Source organism: Lutjanus erythropterus, chromosome 13, assembly GCF_056507025.1.
Source record: "Lutjanus erythropterus isolate fLutEry1 chromosome 13, fLutEry1.hap2, whole genome shotgun sequence".
In the NCBI taxonomy this organism is placed as follows: Eukaryota; Metazoa; Chordata; class Actinopteri; order Lutjaniformes; family Lutjanidae; genus Lutjanus; species Lutjanus erythropterus.
The window spans coordinates 31,460,572-31,480,653 of NC_139329.1; the positions used below are offsets into that span (position 1 = coordinate 31,460,572).

Genomic DNA, 20,082 nt, shown 5'->3' on the forward strand with positions numbered 1-20,082 from the left:
ACACAATGATATCGTTATGCAAACTGCGGGTATTAGAATCGTGTTGGGAAAGAAAAAACAGTGTTGAAACGGATTAAATTCCCAAAAATAGTAAAAAAAAAAATAATAATAATAATGTTGCTCACAATTTCCCACAGCAAAAGCTGACATATTCAGGTTTCTCGTTGTATCTGATCAACAATCCCAAAGCATAAAGATTATAGATCAGATTTATTATCACTGAAAGCTAAAAACACAGCAAATATTCACAATTGAGAAGCTAGAGCCAGTGAGTATTTTGCATTTCTGCTTGGAAAAATAACTCAAAATGATTGCCAGAAATTGCTGCAGATTAATTTTAAATTCCTACTTGATAAATCAACAAATTGTTTCAGCTCTGCTTACAGTCCAAAACATTTCCATTCAGAGGGTTAGCCAATTCAAAAACATACACGAAATTCCAAAGCAAATACGACAGTGGAAATGTGAAGCAAACAAAAACGGCTGCAGAATGCTAAAACAAATACATTAAAAGTAAATGCACTGCAAATACGGGAATTATGCCAAGTCCAAAACACACAAACTCCAAAAACAAATGCAACAGAAAAAAGGTGCACGAACAGTCAACACAACAGAAGTTCTCCAGACCTCAAGGGGGTGTCGATAATCTGGTGTTTTACACAGAATGTCAGGAGGGGGGGTCATAAGCAGGCATATTAGACAGGAGACTCTTTCTCTGTGTTTCTCTGCAGACTGTCACTGTCAGACCCTCCTCAGGTCTGCTGTCATGGGTTTTAGAGACTGAATGAGTGAGACTGCGAGGGAGGGTCGTCTATAGAAGGTAACCCCAGACTAGTGAATGACGGCACAAATGTGACACAGACACAACAAGTGCGACTCTCACAAGAGTTTCTCAAATCAAGGCTTTCCTGCAAGACACGACTGAGAGAGAGGTGTGTGCAGCTCCAAAGATTGAATCCAATCAATCCATACAACCTGCCTGGTCGATACTGCACACCTCAACAGAGATGAGAAGAAAACAAGATGGCTCACCCATAGCTACTTCCATCATCGGCTATTGATTGCAATTTTTTCAAAAGAGGTTTTATTGTCTTCTGGACGCAGTCTGATGACGTCAGCATCAGCGTTTTCATTCTATGTCAGAAGGAGTTTCCCGAACCCAAAGTGATGCCTTCAAATGCTTGCTTCCTTTTACCAAACCATCAGCAGCAAGACAGTCAATTTCCAGTGATATAAAAACAGTAAAAAGCAGCACATCCTCACATTTGAGAAGCTGGAACCAGAGAATTCTTGCTTAATAAATGACTTAAACTGTTGTTGGTTGCTTCTCTGTTGATTGATCAGCAATTCATCAACTAATAATTTAAGCAATAACTCAGCATAACTCAGTGAAGTGGTGTTGTTGCGGGAGACAAAACAGAAAACACCAAACTAACAGCACATCTTGGTATCTAATTACTCAGTGAACCAGTCTGAGTCGAGCTGTGAGCAACACATAAATCACCTCGTAACCATTTCTCTTCGTCATCTGTCACCATCCACGGCTGATGATATAATACAGGTCTGGTGTGTAAACATCAACAGTTGCAGCTGTGTGCAGTTGATTCACAGGAACGTGTCAATCCCCATTAGAGCCGCTGCCTAACTGAGTGTGAAACTCTAATTGCACCCACCAGCTTGCAACCATACAGACCCCACTCACAGAGCGAGAGGGAGAAAGTCAAACGTGTGTGTGTGTGTGTGTCTGTGTGTGTGTGTGTAATGAACATGCATGTCCTTCTTTGCATGTTCTGATCTGCCCCTGCATACATTTGTCCAAATTACAACCCGGGCAAGTGCTCAGGCAGCCGTGAAGCGGGGAGGGGGACGGCGCTCCCTCTGAGGTCCTCTAATGAGGCGCTCATCAGTCCCAAAATGAGATGAACATGCTTGTGACAAGGAGGTCCAGGCAGACGATGTCAGTGTGCTGTATGTGCTGCTGTGTGTGTGTGTGTGTGTGTGTGTGTGACTGGCCCACTGGGAAGAAACAGCCAGACCGCAGTGACACTAATGGATAGGCAGGGGCCTCCATCAGTCCCCAGAGACTGAGCTTCATCACAGCTGAGCAGCACAGCACCGCTATTCACGACGGCTGCTGGACGGTCTCCACTCAGGGTCTGTACACGTGTCTCCAGAACACACTCAATCATTCACTCAATCAGCTGGAGTCACTCGGTGCGTTATTTAACTGCGCCTCAGCCTTTCTTAATGAAGAGAAATGACTGAAGCACTTTATAAAAGAATAATTGCGGGATGCTTTAACTAGGGTCAAAATTTTTCAGTTTTGGTCATAATTGCTACCAGTAATGATACGACTGTACTTAGTGTTAATTACTGAGATTTGAGAATGTGGCATCACCAGTAAAAAGAAGTCTGACGGTGCAGAAATACAAATAGCCACATGATCAGAGTGTTCAGTGTGCATCAAAGTCATGGTTTAGTCAATAACCTGGATGTGCAGCCATGTTTTAGGTACTGGGACGTGGATCACACACTGAATATTCAATTCAGGACGTCTAAGCCACAGAAAAGTTCAGGAAAACATGTGGAAACTGCTAAAACTTATAGAGGAAGACTTGGTCAGCAGGAAAAGACGAGATATTTTGAGAAACTGAGGTTAAAAGGTGGTGAAGAACCGTATGAGTCAACTCCTGAACAGCTGAGGACCTCAAATGTTACACAGGTTAGGAAGCCAGATGGTGTGGGGATGTACACTGTGAAAGTCAACTGATCTGTGCAGATTAGACATTTACATCTAGACTTTTAGGATTTCAAGTCTGATAACCTACTACTACAACTTTTTGGATCAAAACACAGATCTGTCATAAATATATAAGCAGGAAAAATGTCCCTCTTCAAACATCTGAGCAACAGTGTTGCCTTCAAACTCAAGAACTTGGTGGTTGTGAAAACCATAAGAGGGGTCGGTCGTGTGAAATCTTCTTGTGAACATGGTAAATGTGACCCCACTTCAAGGCAGCAAATATCAGGAACATTTGCGAATTTGGTTACGTTGTTTACTTTCTGAACATACACTCTATAGGTTGCAAACAAAGTCCAAGGTTAGTCAAACTTTGAAGAGAACAGTAAAGTTATTAACTGTTTGTCCTAAACATTAACCACAGTTAACGGACCAATAAGGGCTTCTTCTTCTTCTTCTTTTCACTGTCAATTAAATCTGCAGATTGTTTTAATGATTAATAAATTAATTATTCATCATAATCTCTGCTTGAATAAATAATGCATGGATCATTTTGTGGCCACAGAGTAACTTTTTGTGGCCATCAGGCCGTGGTTAATGTTGAACCCTGTAGTTGTACAGTTTTCCTGTTCAATGAGGGATTAAACTTTTTCAGTGCGCTCACTTGCAGTTTTACTTCCAAATCAAGTGGTTTAGATAATCTGGCTAAACTGTGGGCTTATTTCCAGTAGTCTGACTGTCTGATCTAAGGCTTAAACTAATGATAACCATTACTGTTCCCATTATCCATTATCTGTTGACCGTTTTCTCAATTAACAGATTAATCATTTTGTCCATGTTGGACATGGATGTTTTTCCAAAACTACTTCTTAAAGTATCTGAAAGCTCAAGCATCTGCAGTCATATTGCTTGATATATTCAACCATTAGCCCAAAACCTAAATATATTCATTTACAATCATATATAACAGAGAAAAGCAGGAAATCTGAACTTTTGAGCAGCTGGTAGCATTTATCCTTGGAAAAAATGATTAAAATGATTACTTGAGTATCATAATAGTTGCAGCTTACTGTTGTATCAATCAACTAATCAACTGATTAACAAATCATTTCTGCTCTTCTCATTGAGGTGTTTTTCACTGACAAAAGCAACAAAATCTGTTGGTACCTTTGGCGATCACTGACTGAACTGTGCGCTCAAGAGTCGTTGATTCTTTCTGTCATTTCCCTCCAGTCTCTCTTCTTTTCCCGACATCTAATCGATCACATTTTATGCTATTTAGTTGACTAAAACTTGACTAAAGCTAGAACAATGCAGATGACTAAAACTCACTGGCATTTAGTCAAAACTATATTTGAATTTGCTGTTAAAATAAACACTGGTTTGCTGTAGTAAGTCATAGCAATGATTGTCAAAACTACAAAAGTAAGATACAAACTGGAATTAACCAGACATAACCTTTAAAACATTGAGTCTTTCCATTTTATACAACACAGAGGACTTTGAGTTTCCTCTTTTTAAATGTCCACTGTCCACTGACTATGAACGTCTCCTACTTCCCCTGTGGTTTGTTGGGGTCACTTTAATATCCTCATCTTTGAATACACGAAACAACATTTCTGCTACAGAAACAAAGTGCATCTTTGGTGAAATGAGTCACTGAGTGAAACCCTCTCAGGTTCAGATCAGTTCCTCCAAGAAATGATGTCATCAACATCGCCACAAGTGACACAGAGCAACTCTTTCTCTGTGTGAGACACTTTGTCTCGTCCTCCTGCGGTTGGCGGGGTTCACAATGCCACAGACGGTCGGCAGCTTACAGAGGGAGCGTTGATCGCTTCTCGCAGAATGGTCTGCGTGTTTGTCCGGCCCACAGAACGAAATAAGTGGCATTTTCCCTCCAACACCCAAGCTTTTCCCATAGCCCCCGCGGCAGAGCCGCGCCGAGCCGAGCAGAGCTGCCCGGCCCGCCATTGGTTTTAGGTCAGCGGTGTGACTGACTGGTGCTCTCACAATAACTCCGGCCAACGTGTGTCATGATAATCCCTTAGTTATGCAAATCTCCCCGCCTAGTGCCGTTTGTGCTGAGGGTGAAAGTAAAGATGGCAGCACAATGTAGGTCAATATCTTGTCCCGATTTCTCCACGTTGGTCAAATGAGCCTGAAACGTCCTGTCAGAGGAGCTCCAGCAGCAGTGGAGGAAGGAGGAAGGAAGAGTCTCTGCTGGGCTTAAGAAACACCCCGGTGAAGATGAGACTCAAGAAGCTCACGCAAAGTGGTGTCGCACATTTTGCCGCCTGTTTCTCAATTAATGCAAACTAGACATAAGGCAGGGATAGAGGCATATTGTTATCTTCTTAAACAGATTAACAATAGTCTGCCCGGAGTGAATAAACATCACTAGAAAGTGTGTCAGCCCTTTCACACAGAAGTAAGAACAAGAGATTCAGACAATACAGCAGGGGTCATTAGCATTGTATTAATGTGGCTATCTGAGCGAGGCAGCGAAAGTGTGTGTTTGGGTGTTTGTGTGTGTGTATGAGTGAGAGTGTCTGGGGATGAGCGGAGGAAGACGGGGAGAGGAGGAGGGAGCTGGGGGCTGTTGTTGTATGATGGTGGTGAGCCCCCCCCCACCCCCCCTACAGAAGCTTTGACCAAGAGGAGACAGAGGGAGGAGGGGGGTGGAGGAGGATTTGGGTGGGAATGTGTTTTTTTTTCCAGTAAAGGAATTGTTTGGCTTGTATAATAAATGGCAGGGGATGTAATTGGTGAATCTCAAGGGGGGCTGTCTTAATCAGATCGAGTGTGTGTGATGAAGGGAAATTAGACTAAACAAACGGAGTGGTCAGTCAAAACAAGACACATGAGTTGTGATATGAATATGAAGGGAATTAAACATGCGGGGAGCAAATCAGCTTAGGATACGAGGGATTTTGTGCGAGAGGAGGACAGCTATTTCATCAACACTAGACAAAAAAACAACTGTCAAATAAAGAAGATCCATCAATCAACCGATCTATCCGTCTATTTTCATAGCACTGTATTGTGGCCGTGGTTCATTTTGTGTTGTGTTGAAACCCCTAGATGCTAGATGGCAGTGTTGTTAGCCATCTTCACTTAATCGATTAATCATTCTGAGTCATTTTTTAAAAAACAGAATGTACAAATTCTCTGATTTCAGCTTCTCAGATGTGAGTATTTTCTGGCTTCTTCAGTCCTTTCTGACAGTAAACTGAATATCTTTTGGGTTGTGGACGAAATAAGACATTTGAGGACGTCACCTTGGGCTTTGAAAAACAGCGATCAACATTTTTCACCATTTTCTGACATTTTATGGGTACTAACCATCAAAAAATCCTGTGTTTTGACACCTTGTGAGTAAATCTCCAAGTTGTTTGTTGGTTAATTTTGACTTGTTAAAAACTGCTATGTTTGAAAAAATAAACGGATGCTGACATGTAAAACTAAAGACAATTGAAGTTTAACCAGATTGTGGTAAAACAGGTTTATATATTTTATAAAACAGCTTTGAGGATGTAAAACAGAAGCTAAGACTAAAGATTTGTACTAGTTTTCATTGTGTTGAAATGGATTTTATAAAATGGGTATTGGAAAAAGTAAAGTTTAGGACCTGATGTCAAGGTCAAGATATTGCCATTGCTATCAGTATTGAACACACCCTGCCCCACAAACAAATAATTGATTAATCAAGAAAATTATCAACACATTAATTGATATTTAAAATAAGAGTTGCAGTCCTAATAAAGAGTAAACTTCTTTCGTAACCATACGTGATGTCATCATATCGCCAATCCCCTGACCGCTACATAGCAATGCTGTCATCTATCCTCACTGTTCGAATTGCATAAATAACAATAATCAATTATTTAAAGTCTCTGATTTCAGCTTCATAAAGGTAAATATTTTCTGGTTTCCTTACTGAAGACATCTGAGGATGTTTACCTTGGACTTTGGAAAACACCGATCAACATTTTTAACCATTTAATGGGCCAAACAACTAATCAGTTAATCAAGAAAATACAAATCAATCGAAAATAAACTTTTTAAACTCAGATTTTATACTCTTGATGGTCTGAGAGTAATTAGATTTAAAATAGCAATAGATCACCTTGTTTACAGAATCACAGTATATTGAACTGTAACCACCATCTCATCATATCTCCAATCAGGGTACAACTAACAATTATTCTCAAGAATGATTAATCCGTCAGTTATTTTCTTGATTAGTCAGTTAGTAAAATGCCAATCACTGTTTCCCAAATCCCAAGATGACGTCCTCAAATGTCTTGTTTTGTCCACAAGCCAAAAATATTCAGTTTACCGTAAGTAAAGTAAAAGAAAACAGAATATATTCACATTTAAGAAGCTGGAAATGGAGAATTTTGACCTTTTTTCTAAAAAACAATACTCAGAATGATTAATCAATTATCAAAATAGATGGTGATTAATTTAATAATCGATTAATGTTGCAGCTCTTATTGTCAGCATCTATCTATCTATCTATCTATCTATCTATCTATCTATCATGTGAGCATCTTGGAGTAAACGACAGATCATATCAAAGGTTCAGACTCGAAGACAAGTGACACTGATTTCTCTGAGCATCTTTTAAGCAGCACGCACACACACACACACACACACACACACACACACACACACACACACACACACACACACACACACACAATGATGTGTCAAGCAGCCTTGATCTGACAGTCGCACACCTGCACCTGTTTTCTCTGTGATGACCAGCAGCTACAGGCTACCACACACGTCAATGTGTATTTTTAGAGCTTCAGCTTCAGAAAAAACAGCCTCCGTGTCTTTGCGCTCCTGAGGAGAAGCTGTAAAGAGGACAGTGGTGCTCTCATTACACCATCCAACTCAACGTGCCGCTGCCTCCTCTCTCTCCACAAACTCCTGACAGAGAGCTGGAGCTACACGACACGTGTTTATTCTGTACGGAAGGTTTAATTCCGCTCACCTTCTCTCCTCCCCGGCGGTGGAAACACGAAGCCTCCTCTGCGCCTTCAGTCTCCTGCGACACCGCGGTCCCTTCTGCTGCTTATTTACGTGGAGTCCCGTTCAGTTCAGCGCCGAGCCTCCTGCACTTGTCTCCTCCGCTTCAGTCACTGGTGCTCTCCTCTCCCACCAGTTCACCGACACACATACACACACAGGCAGGCGGGGGCGCGCAGGCAGCATCACTCCGGGGCGTGCGCACGCCCGTTGCGCGCACTGCAGCGCCGCTGCCGCTGTATGGTGGCCTCCAGGCACTGAAGCATCCCGGAAAACTGTTATCCAAATAGACACGCTAATAGTGCTTTAGTCCTCTGCAGGCTCAGAACCACAGATGGACAACAGCTGGACGAGTTTTAGGATAAAACAAGCCAAAAGTTGTCTTTTAATGCTCAGTGATGCCTTCTCTAACAGCAGGGAGCAGCTTTTTAATTTAACTGCTGTGTTATCACTGTTTCATTTAGGATCAGTATCACCAAAAAGTGCACTTTTTTCAGAAGAGAAAAGCTGAGATTTTCCGGTTAACTTCATATTCATTGTTTCAAACTCTATAAGTCCTCCCCACCTCTGCAGGATGGAAAACTGACACATCAGACTGAGAACAATCACTAATACTCTGATCAGTATTACTACATCAGTATCATTTTTCAGTATTATGGGCAATATCAGGTTCTATTACATTTAATGTCATGCTTTAATATCATGTACAATATTACTTTTTATATCATGTGTAATTTTACTTTTCTATTAAGTTTTATACACAATTTTTTAAAACTTTGCAAAATAAGCAATGTAACTGCCATTACTGCTTTTTCTTTTTAGCTTACTTTTGTACTTAATTTATCTCACTTCTATTGTTATTCTGTTAGACGGTGTTTCTTTGCCTTTACTCCTTATAGAATAGGCTTCCAGATTAAAAAATTTCTGTCTTATCTTAAGCAGACAATAGTCTGAAATGTTGGTCAAGCTCCAGCAATCTTCTTCTTTCGCCCCAACAGAGAGGAACAAAAGTATCAATAAGGAATGTCAAATTCCAGTTTGATTGTATCTGATTAATTTATCAATAATTTAAAGTGATGCTTGAGGACATGTGTATGTTGTTCCCATGAAATTTTGATACCTTAAATAAATGCATCTCTGTGCAAAGAGGGGAATACAAAAAAAGTTACTTTCCTCGTACTGTCCATGATTATAAGTTATATTTTTAGACATTCCCTTCCTCAAAATATATTTTTTTTAGTTAATGGGAAAAGTCTTTTAATTATAGTGAAAGTATTCAAAAATATTTGTTTGCATATAAAAACTGCTGTGGTTGCACCGTCATTTCTAAATAGGATAAAGATATACAGCCAAACTTTCAAACAATACTATTATAAAGGTATCATCCAAAAAGTTCTGCTAATAATTTGTTTATTTTCATAAAACATGAAGATGTCAGGGTGGACAGTGATGCGACGGGGTGGATATGTATCATTTATAGTGATACTGACCATTTAAAGGGACAGTTCACCCCAAAATCATGATCATCATAATTTCAGCCATCTCTCAAATATAATGAAAATAGGTGACACGCAGCTTGCAGTAGTCAAATTGCAAAAAAGTAGATAGTAGACAGAAACTAGTAGATAGAAATTAGTTTTAGTAGATACTACTGTAGAAAGGAAATAGTTCCTACATGATTATCTTGAGTAACTGTGTCGTAATTTCTAGAAACAGACGTTGTTTAAGAGTAATTTTTAGAGCTTTTATCTCAGAGAGAAGGCAGACATCTTTACGACTGATATCTCCAAAACTCACACGAAGACGATGAATAAATAGCACTCCAGATAAAAGGAAAAATAGCAAATTTTATGATTTTGGAGTGAACTGTCCCTTTAAGCATCATGAAAATGTTACAAGCAGAAATTATGTTGAACACTGAAATAATTCCAAGCCTTTAATCCTGTACATTTTCATTAATCGGGCTGCAAAATGAAAAAAAAAAAGAGGGAATGAAAACTCAAATAAAACATTAAATCCACAGAATACAGTGAGTCCAACGTGAGTGCTTTCACCTTTTAGACAGTGAACTTCATTCCAGCTGTTCTGGACCTTAATTGCTGAGAGCCATTTGCATGTCCTGATACACTTTCCACCCTGAGAGCAGGATTGCACTAATAATCATACAGTAGCCTGTGGGGATCAACCAAGACTCTGCTGCCGGATGAGGTCATGTGACTTTAAAAGCGACATTTCCTCTCTCGGTTCAATCTGCTGCTGCCAGCCAGCCATGCTCCCCTCTCTCAGTACATGTTACACACATGCATTATCTGAGGCTTAGCGGTGGTAGCCATCTGCAGCCATAGAGTCAAACACCGAGAGCGAGTGACGCAGTTATTACTCGGATAAGCCTGCTTTTGGCAAGAAGACAAGGATCCTGGTTTGAGTTGCCATCCAGAGGCTGGTTGACTGAGATTAGCTAAAATTAGGTTGTGGCACAGATCTGAAGATGAAAATGGGTTTATAGATTTATAATCATTTGGAAATAAGCCAAAATGTAGTCCATCATAAGAAGAACAATGAAATTAAAGCCCATTAGTTACTTCTCTTGACTTTTCTCATCTTCAGTATTTCCAGAGGTGGGAAGTAACTAAGTATAAATACTTTGTGACTGTACTTACAAAGATTTTTCTTTCAGACTTGTTACTTTAGCTTTAAAGCAGTGGAGGGGAATTATTGATCATTTTTATTTTGTGTCATTGTATGGTGAGCCTTCCCAACAATTTCAACCTAACTCCGTGTGTCAATAACACAAGCAAGAGACGTTTCCATGGTGGGTAATAAGACAAAAAGAGACATAAAAGATGTAATGAGACAAAAAAGACAACAAGACTTATGGGTTTATTTCAACCAAAGACAGGGTCGGTCATTGTTGAAGCAGTAAAAATCAGAGCCAAGACATTTTCGGTGAGTTTTATTTTGTTTCACACTACATTGTGCAAGTGGAGAATAGTAGCTTTTTTTTTTTTTTTTTAATCTCAGTCCTGCCCTTCTGTCAGTTTCGTCTTGGATCTATAATGTTCTCTAAACTTCTAGACTTTTATAGTAGGTTACTTCAAAGAACCAGTCATCTCATCACTGGGGCGCTCCCATTGGGCCATCCACCCCTTGCTAAAAATGAACAAATCACCTACTGGTAACACATGACTGAAAAGAGAGATAGATAGCGGTTGACATGCAGCCAAGGTCATTTGCTGGACGTAATCCCCCAGTGTGAAAAGCACCAGTTTCCCTCATCATCAACTGAAGAGGACCAGGGGGATTCTTACCCACATCCGCCGATATACCGCCACACTGGGAAGTATTGTAATTGTCCTCGTCTCTCATCTCAGACCGCCTCCAGATATGTCTGCATACCTCTTGAATCTCATTAAAAGATTCTCTTAATTTCCCCCATGCATATTATCCATAAAATACTCTGAGGGATTTCCATAAGTTCAAGGATGTACAGCCCTGTGGAGACCGAGTATAGCACTTGCAAAGTTGCAAAGTGAATCTTGTCAGGCCTTTGTGTTGAAATGCAAAAACCCACCAGAGAAAACGTCGTCTCTGCCTCACTGGTAACTTCAATTATCGTGCCTATTACTGCTGTGGATCCTTGAAGTCCTCTGCTCACTGAGATGCAAAACTTCACACATGGCATGGCTATTGTGCCGGAGAGACAGAGTCCTCGCTTGGCCTGTTTTCTTCTCTGATCCACTGTTATTTCTTTCAAATCTTTTCAGGACAAACTTCATAACAGATGCAGCACCAGCAAGCCAACCATGAAATGACCTGGCTCCCAGCAGAGGTGATGATTAACTAACACAGACTCAGCACAGATCAGCAGGCTCATAGTCAGAGCTTACATTAATGCACAGCAGTCGAAAACAATATCACAGCCATCATACAACATTCACATTTTTAAGTAAGGCAGAAATTCAGAACCCTTTTTTTATCAACAAAAATAACTCAAAGGCTCGGTTGCACCAGTAAGAAACAACGACAACAACAAATTTATTCTGTTTCACCAAAAACTTTAAACTCCAATTTATAATGCGATCCAGTATTAACTTGAAACTGCACCTAAGGAGGTTAATTTTTAAAATGGCTGCCATTTTGGGATTGATTGAGCTAATAATCAAGTTACTCAGTTAAGGGACAGACATGATACATTTCTTCTTTCTTTAACTCTGGTTGATAATTTCGCAAAAACAAGTTTTTCTCAAAGGAGAAGAAATTAGACCTTCTCTGCAGAGCCATCATGAGTAGGCTAGCTAGGCTAACTAACTTTTAAGCTAGCTAGCAAACAATATAGGATTATGTTAACTTTTTCACTAGCTACCAAACAGTATAACGTTTTGTCAACCTTTTAGCTAGCTGCAAAACAATGCAATTTTCTGTTAACAGTTTAGCTAGCTAGCAAACAATACAACACTTTGTCAAGGAATATAGAGCAGCAAGGATTTCCTACCTCTCTTTCATACTTAATATGAGTAGGCTAACTAGGCTAACTAACTTTTTAGCTAGCTAGCAAACAATGTAGCATTTTGTTACCTTTTTCAGTTTTTCACTAGCTACCAAACAATATAATGTTTTGTTAGCTTTTAAGCTAGCTAGAAAACAATTAAACTTAGTAGTAACGCCTCACCCCCTCTCTTTTATACTTAACACTAGGAAAGCATTCAAATCTATTTATATTTATTGATATATTTCATAATGATGAACTTCTGTCCAGTTTCAGTTTACATCACTAAACCTGGATTCATTAAACTGAGATTATTATTATTAGCTATTATTATTATTATTATTATTATTATTATTATTATTATTATTATTAGATAATTAGATTATTAGTTATGCATCAGAACTCTGCTTAATTTTAAATCTGGATTTACTCATTTAAAATTTTTGGCAAAACTTCCTTTAATTACGGTGCTGTGTATCTGTTTTGTAAAAAGTTTATGTCTTTTTCAAAGATGGTAAGTCTTACTATTTATTGGCCATTCCATCTGTCAGGAATTGTTATTGTACCACTTGTTTTTCTGTCTTTTTTTTTTTTTTTTCAAAAGCGACAATCATATTGCGGAATTAAACTCTTCATTTCTTATCTCAATGTCTGCCTCCCGCTCCAAAACTAATTAAGTGCTAATGAGCAGGGTGTATTTGCTGCAGCTTAATGTGAGGTGTAATTGAGTAGCAGCCACCCTAAGGATAAACAGTTGTTACATAACAACAAAGACGAGAGAACACGGTACCTGTCAAAACCTCCTCAAGATCTGCAAGCAACATGCACCGCAGAGGCAAATTTATATTCAGAGTCTGGAGGTTTGGCCAAAGGTGAAAAAGAAATCAAATTACTGATGTGATTACTGCCTGGGGGACGGGTTCATGAGTCAGATCTGTTTACATCAGGGAAGGATGCATTTCCCCTCTCTGTCTGCTGTGTAATTATATTATGACTTTACTATATTGAGTAGGAGCGGCCTTTACTGGCTGCCCAACCCTGTTTACACACACAGGGCAGAAACATGACATAAATCCAATAAATACAGAGCGGTGACCAGACACAGAGCACACGTGTTTCACCAGGTAATATGTTATTTATGTGAATCCCAGGCAACATCTATTTTTTATACAGTTCATGTTTAATGAATTTCTTTGATTTTTTCCCCTCAATATCACATTCTTAATGACAGTAATACATTTACAGCTGAATTTAGTTATTTTTCAAATTTTATGTGTAAGTTTTAATCAGTTTTCAATGCTTATATCACAGTCTGAAACCTTTTTATAGCGCTTCATCTTTCATCAACAGGTCTGCTGAATATGGTTGAGATTATACAAGTTTTGCTGCTGTTAACATAGCTGTGTTCAGTTGACACCATTAACTCAGGGCACTTCTTCATTTAACCTATATAATGTGTTTTTAATAACCACATTTTAGGGTTTAATCATTCCTCACTTCTGTGTCAGAAAAAAAGTTCTTTAAGGTGTTTAAGAAAAAAAAAACTTTAGGAAAAAATTATCAAGGAGAAAACATGCAAAGCTCGTTTTGAGGCTGGACATGTTAAGTTAAAATATTCAGCTTTGGTGGCTGAGTAAAGAGAAGCAAAGAAGGTGGATCGTGTGCTTAGTGTTTAAGAACAGTTAACTGTATTAACTCTAAAGCACAGAGGATGTGAGAATATCTGCCTTGTGATTAGGAGATGACAGTCTGTCTCTAAACCCTCAAAAATTAAATCCATGCTCTTTGCACTCTCTCAAAAACTGAAAACTCCTTATTTTTATAGACAAGCAGGTCTTCTCTTTCAGATATTGACTGTGACACTAGATGCTTGCTTACCTCAGGTCATGGAGCTGCACGAATCAGGCCAGGCTCTGAAGGCTCACATAAGGATTTCTGCAAATTACTACAACTGACAGCACAGTGGACGGAGTCTGAGTATCTGCATTGACAGTGACTCTTTACATCATCCAAAAAGTGGGTAAAGAGAAGATCAGGGATTTCTCATCTACTGCTCAGTCAGCTGATCAGATGCACTGAGCTGCCATCTTGATGAATGATTGATTGAGAGGAGAAATTTCTCCAGACATCTCTCTGGTGAAAGATGTCCTGTCATGTGATGTCTTATTTTAAATTTGCTAGACCATCAGAATGCTGAGGAAGAGAAGCAGCTTTTCATTATGGTATGTTGATTATCCCACCATCAGTACAGCTTTCCCTTTATTGTGTGATGAATTAATAATGTACTTGATGTGTGTGTGTTTTTGTGGGCTTGCTGCAGAACAGAGTGTTGACCATATGATCATTTTCAATGAACTGTGCCTTGATAAAACAATCAAGGAGAGATAAAGGCTTTGCACATGGAAATGATGGTGTTATTCTCAGTCGTCTGCTTTAAATCCAAACATCTGAATGAGTGCAGGACCTCATAGGGTGTGATTTTTTACTGAGTGAACAATCAAACTGTCATCTTCAGATAGCAGGGTCCAGAGTGTGAAATTTTCCTCTTCTCAATGTCCGTTTTATCTACAAAGCCAGATCAGTTTATAACATTCTGTACTTAGATCTCTTATTTCCTCTGTAAATCTGTTAAATTTCAGATACACATCCTGTGTTGCTTCCTCCTCAGACCATCGCTGTTTATTTGTTGTGTCCTCTGCCGTCTGTGACCGCTGCTGTGTTTTCATGCGTGTAAGCAGTTGGTGGAGAGCTGTGTCAGGGCATGGCGTTTATGCTGCAGGGAAATGCGATCCATCAGTGGACAGGGCTGTTACCCAGGTGCCTGAGCACAGGCTTGCACAGTCATCTCATCTCACCTTCCTCTCTTTTATGACAGGTAGGAAGCTCAGGGGAGGACCGCCTTCAAATCACCTTCCCTCTTAAAAAACTACAGCCTTGCCTTTACACACTCAGAAAAACCAACATGCTTTTTATGCTGCATGCTATTTATGTACATGGCAGCTGTTTGGCTATTTACCCTTGACCCCCTTGGTTTAGCTGGTCAGTTTTAACTTAATATTTGCACTTATTTACCATTTTTAATCATTATTTTAAGTTTTCAGTTGCAGTGTGGGCAGGTTGAGGAAACAAAACTACTTGGTTAGTTAAAAAGAACATGTTTTGTTTCTGCAATGCAAGTGTAAACGGACATTGGTGCAAATAGCATTGCTGCTTACAAACACCTGGGTGCTTGACTCTGCCATTGTAGGCACCTGGGAGCAAATAGCCACACAGACTATTTCACCCCAAGTGTAAATTGCCACATTGGCAGTTCCACCCCAGATATCTAAAGCCGCATTAGATTGTCCAGCACAGGTGCAAAAAGCCACACTGACTGTTCTACCCTAATTGCAAATAGCTACATTGTTTTTTCTACCCCAGGTGCAAATAGCCATATTAAATGTTCTACCCCAAGTGCAAATAGCTACATTGGTTTTTCTATCCCAGGCGCAAATAGCCACATTGACTGTTCTGCCCCAAGTCCAAATAGCCACACTGGCCATTCCACCTCAGGTGTAAATAGCCACACTGGCTATTCCACCCAGGTGTAAATAGTAACTATGGCCATTTCACACTGTGTGCAAACTGCCACATTAGCTAGCATTAGCATTGTGCCACAGTGCTGTTTATATATTTCAAATGTATTTATTAAGATAAACCCCTTGAGATGTATCACCTCGTTGTCTTTTTCTCTTTTCTCCCGTTGTGTAGGTGTGACCACTGTTTCAGTTTTTTGGGACCTTCCCTGTATTACCAGCCTGCGCTGAATGAATTTCTAATTAGTAGAGGTCATATAACACAATGTTGAGACATTTTTCTTTTTCATTTTAATGAAGACACATCCTGCTTTGAAACAGTAGCTGAATAAAGTTTGTTGCCTTAGCCAGTGTGCTCTAGTGCACTGTGGATTCATTTTGTCTCTCCTGTTACAAAAAAGGCTGTTGTAATTTCATAAGGTACAATTTGCTGCTAATCAAGCTAATCACATTGGAAATTGAACCCAGAAGGTGAGGGAGTATATCAGTCCAGATCTCTGTTGGAATAATTAAGCAGTTGTGGGTACAAGTTAGCGACTTAATATCCGCACGTCCCCATTTCCTGAGATGATCCACAGCAGCTTTCCTGAGATCACAATCACCTAATCTTCATATAATTAGGAGGCAAGAGGCAGCAGGTTCGGTGATGGGTTTTAATTTACATACACTCTCAAACAGTCTTTACACAGGACCGACAGGAGAACAGTGGAATTATATCAATCTGGGTAATATCTGTCCATTTTACCTCAGGTCTGGGAGTGACCGACACATTGATGCATCAGTTATACAGTACTTGACCAGGTTAGGTATAGAAATGAATGTCTGCAGTGCATTTCTTTTATGTACACGTCATTAAGATCATTCTTAAGCAAATCAATAGGCAGCAATCTGTTCTAAACAAGTCCCTTCAGCTAAAAGCTACATGATTTTCTTTTTACAAACGTTATAGTGCAGCGGAGTGGGGACTGAAACACAGCACTTCAAGGTAGAAAGGGTGAAAGCGGCTTTTGAGAAGAGGCATCAAAGGGAAAGAGGGCACACTGAAGACAGAGCAGAAAATGTGCGTAGCCTGTGGGGAATCCATAAAACCAAACAATCAAGCACACAATCATGAAAGCGTTTGAAACAAGTGAACTTAAAATGCTCTGAGGTTAAAAGAAAACATGGCAGCGAGGCTCCATGTGGATACTTAGATATCTTCTATTCAATATTATTAATCATTATAGGTATTTTAGAATGAAATACTGGGATAAATCTCTGCACTGTACTCACTAGCAGTTTTTTTTATAGGATATTGACTTGTCTTTGTGTGTAAAATCTTAAATATAACATGCATTTACATACAACATAAACAACACTGTAATGCTTGAAGTGGGCCCCCATGTATCAAATAATCAATATACAATTACACAGTTGACCAGTAGCTGCATTAAAACGTGCAAATTTAAGTCATTATAACTTAGAAATACCACTTCTAATTATTTTATTAGGTGTTCAAATTGACCTTGATTATAACATGAAACAAGAAAATAAGGATATCTTTTTTGTCATTTCTTTTCACTGCTGTTTTAGTGGCAGCTTAGCTTAACAAATACTGTATTTCAACAACACATATATCCCATCTGCATGTTTTTCTGTGAACGTACAAACACAGGTATGTGAGGATATAGTGGTTGTCATAACAAATCTTTAAAAAGAAAAGCAAATGGTTAAAAAGTGCTCACTTGTTAAAACAGTCTGGACAAAAATTTGCTGTAGATCCTAACAGTATTCAGCTTTTTTATTTTTTTTTATTAAAGGAACAGTTCAACATTTTTGGAAATCTGCTTATTTGCTTTTTAGCTGAAAGTTAGATGAGAAGATTGATTCCAGTTTGGTATCTGTATGGGAAAAATGTAGCTCGAGCCAGCAGCCAGTTAGCTTTAGCTTAGCACAAAGTCTAAAAATGGGAACCAGCAGATTTGCTACTTGAGTAACTGCCAATACAAATCAGATACTGTATGTTTTTACCTCTTGAACAACTAAGGTGTTAATAATACATTTGTATGAAAACACTTCGCGTAACCATCCACTCAGACATCAAACGATGTCACCCTCAAACTATGAAACAAATATTCTGCTTCCATGATGGAAGAAATACAAAGCTCAAAACATGACTATTTCTTTTTGCTTAAACCTTTTTAGCAGCATTTTAGATTGGTCAGCACCATTCAAGCAATCAATATTAAATTCAAATTAGGGCTGTCCGAATAAAAGTCTTTGGCATCAATTATTTAAATTTATTCAAAACTTCAAATATATGAATACTGTTTGTTCTGTTAGAACACCAGAATACCATGGCATCAAATGAAGCTTCAAAGCATTCAACACAGCCATAATTTAAATAAATGGTAGAAAATACACTCGGCTGTTTTGCTTTTTTCTTCTTTGGGCTTAAATTAACTCTGCACAGCTGGCAGGTCTCACTCACTTTCTAGCTACTGTTCACATGACACATGCTACTCATCTTACTCGTCCACATTCCTCATTACAGCACGTTGCTTAAAGTTTAATTCAGCATTCACATGATGGTTTAGGCCAGACAGACAGTACCAGTGACGAAATAAAAAATATATTCTGGTGTTAATGTGACAGATCACCAAATACAGTGTAAAACCTATTAAACTAGGTCAAAAACATGAAGAATAACATATAATTTAAAGCCCATGGCTTTACTTGATTAGCTCTTAGTACAAATGTACTTTAAAAAATTAATCATAAATATTTTACAGTAATTTCAGACTAACAAACGTGAACCCTGCAGTACCTTTACAGCCCACCAGGGGCCACAGCCCACACTCTCAGAATCACTAGTTTAGGCTTATGGATTGTATCGGATTATTACGATACTGAGTATCTGATCAACGCTTTATGCTAAGCTAAGCTAAGCTTACTGGTTGCTGGCATTAGCTTCATATTTATCACACAAACATGTAAATGGTGTCAATCCTCTCATCAAAGAAATAAGCATATTTCCAGAAATGTTGAGCTATTGCTTAAAGTATACAAGATGCATTTGCTAGCAAAGCTGACCATGAATCCTTATTAAGAAGTTCCCAAATCCACACTTCATTTGACACATCTTCTTTGAACACAACAAAGTTGCTGCGTTGATTGCTGCCAACCACAATGGCAACCAGATGCAGACGTGAAGTGTAGCTGGGAAGGAAGATAGTGTTTTTGGCATGTTGGACACATCACCTACTTGTGCGCTTACATAATGTTCTTCAGAGCTACAGGTCAAGAAGTCAACAGCTACGACACATTAATCATGGTAACAGGACATTTTCTAGGCAGAATGAGGGAAGAGTTTCCATGTGAGGTAATGGTGGCTTGTGTAGGATTTAGAGCTTAGAGGACTGAAAGGACAGACCGTTGTACATGTCAGCCCTGAGCCTGGCCCACTCCGCCATCCTCTGGACGGAGCTTTTCTCTCGGGTGAGGATGCGAGTGACCTTCTTGAGCTTCTCCTCGTTCCTCTCCAGATAGCGGACGCCCTCAGCCTGCAGCAAGCTGAGCTTCTCTTGCCGGCTCTCGTCCATGGAGATGTCTTCGCTCATGTAGGGGTTGAAGCGGAAATAAGTGTCGGGAGGGAGGAAGGCGTCGAGCATGGCGTGAACCTCTGGAGGGAGGTGAGAGAGGTGAGAGTGAGGACGCACAAACACGCCATTTTGCATGCAGACTAAAAAACATAAACACTTAATTAACTTCCTAACAGTAACAATATGTGCAAACATTCAAGTGTTGTGTTAAGAAGAGGGCGTGTAAATTCAAATCTCGTCTGTCAGCGCTGAGACAGAGTAAACACTCGGGGCTGAAAGTGTGAGGCAACGCAGAGCGAAAATGTCTGGCTTGTCTGTCATGGTTGTTTTCAAATGCTACATCTGAGAGGTTTAAAATCAACAATATACAAATGCATACAAACACGCAGCGGGTAGCAGTAACAGTGTAAATATGCCTGAAGGATCCAAAAAGGTGAAGAGAGAGGCGGCTGCTTCTCTCTGTGCTCCCACAGTGGTTCAGCAGTGCAGGAGTCCAGACATGGAGTCCATTAAAACAAGCTGCCTCTGAGGCTGAGAGACAAAACTCTACAAGGAGTCATTTATCTGAAAGGTTATTTGGAGAGTTTTATTGACTTCTACTTCTTGTATTTTCACTGTGAATGCACTGTATTATATTATCGCATTCTGAAAAGTTATACA

The 20,082-nt window shown here is 39.4% G+C and overlaps 2 protein-coding genes across 2 annotated transcripts in view; both read right to left on the reverse strand.

The window, feature by feature from the left end:
- nrcamb (neuronal cell adhesion molecule b) overlaps nt 1-7,908 on the reverse strand; it is a 106,597-nt gene extending 98,689 nt beyond the window's left edge. The window contains exon 1 of the mRNA XM_084733423.1: nt 7,746-7,908. The gene's annotated coding sequence lies outside the window, so the exon portion shown is untranslated. The remainder of the gene's footprint in view (nt 1-7,745) is intronic.
- An 11,003-nt stretch (nt 7,909-18,911) lies between these two features.
- Nucleotides 18,912-20,082, reverse strand: part of LOC146316849 (calcium-independent phospholipase A2-gamma-like) — a 32,984-nt gene continuing 31,813 nt past the window's right edge. The window contains exon 9 of the mRNA XM_084734448.1: nt 18,912-19,502. Coding sequence (XP_084590574.1) covers nt 19,225-19,502 — 278 coding nt within the window. The 3' untranslated portion in view covers nt 18,912-19,224. The remainder of the gene's footprint in view (nt 19,503-20,082) is intronic.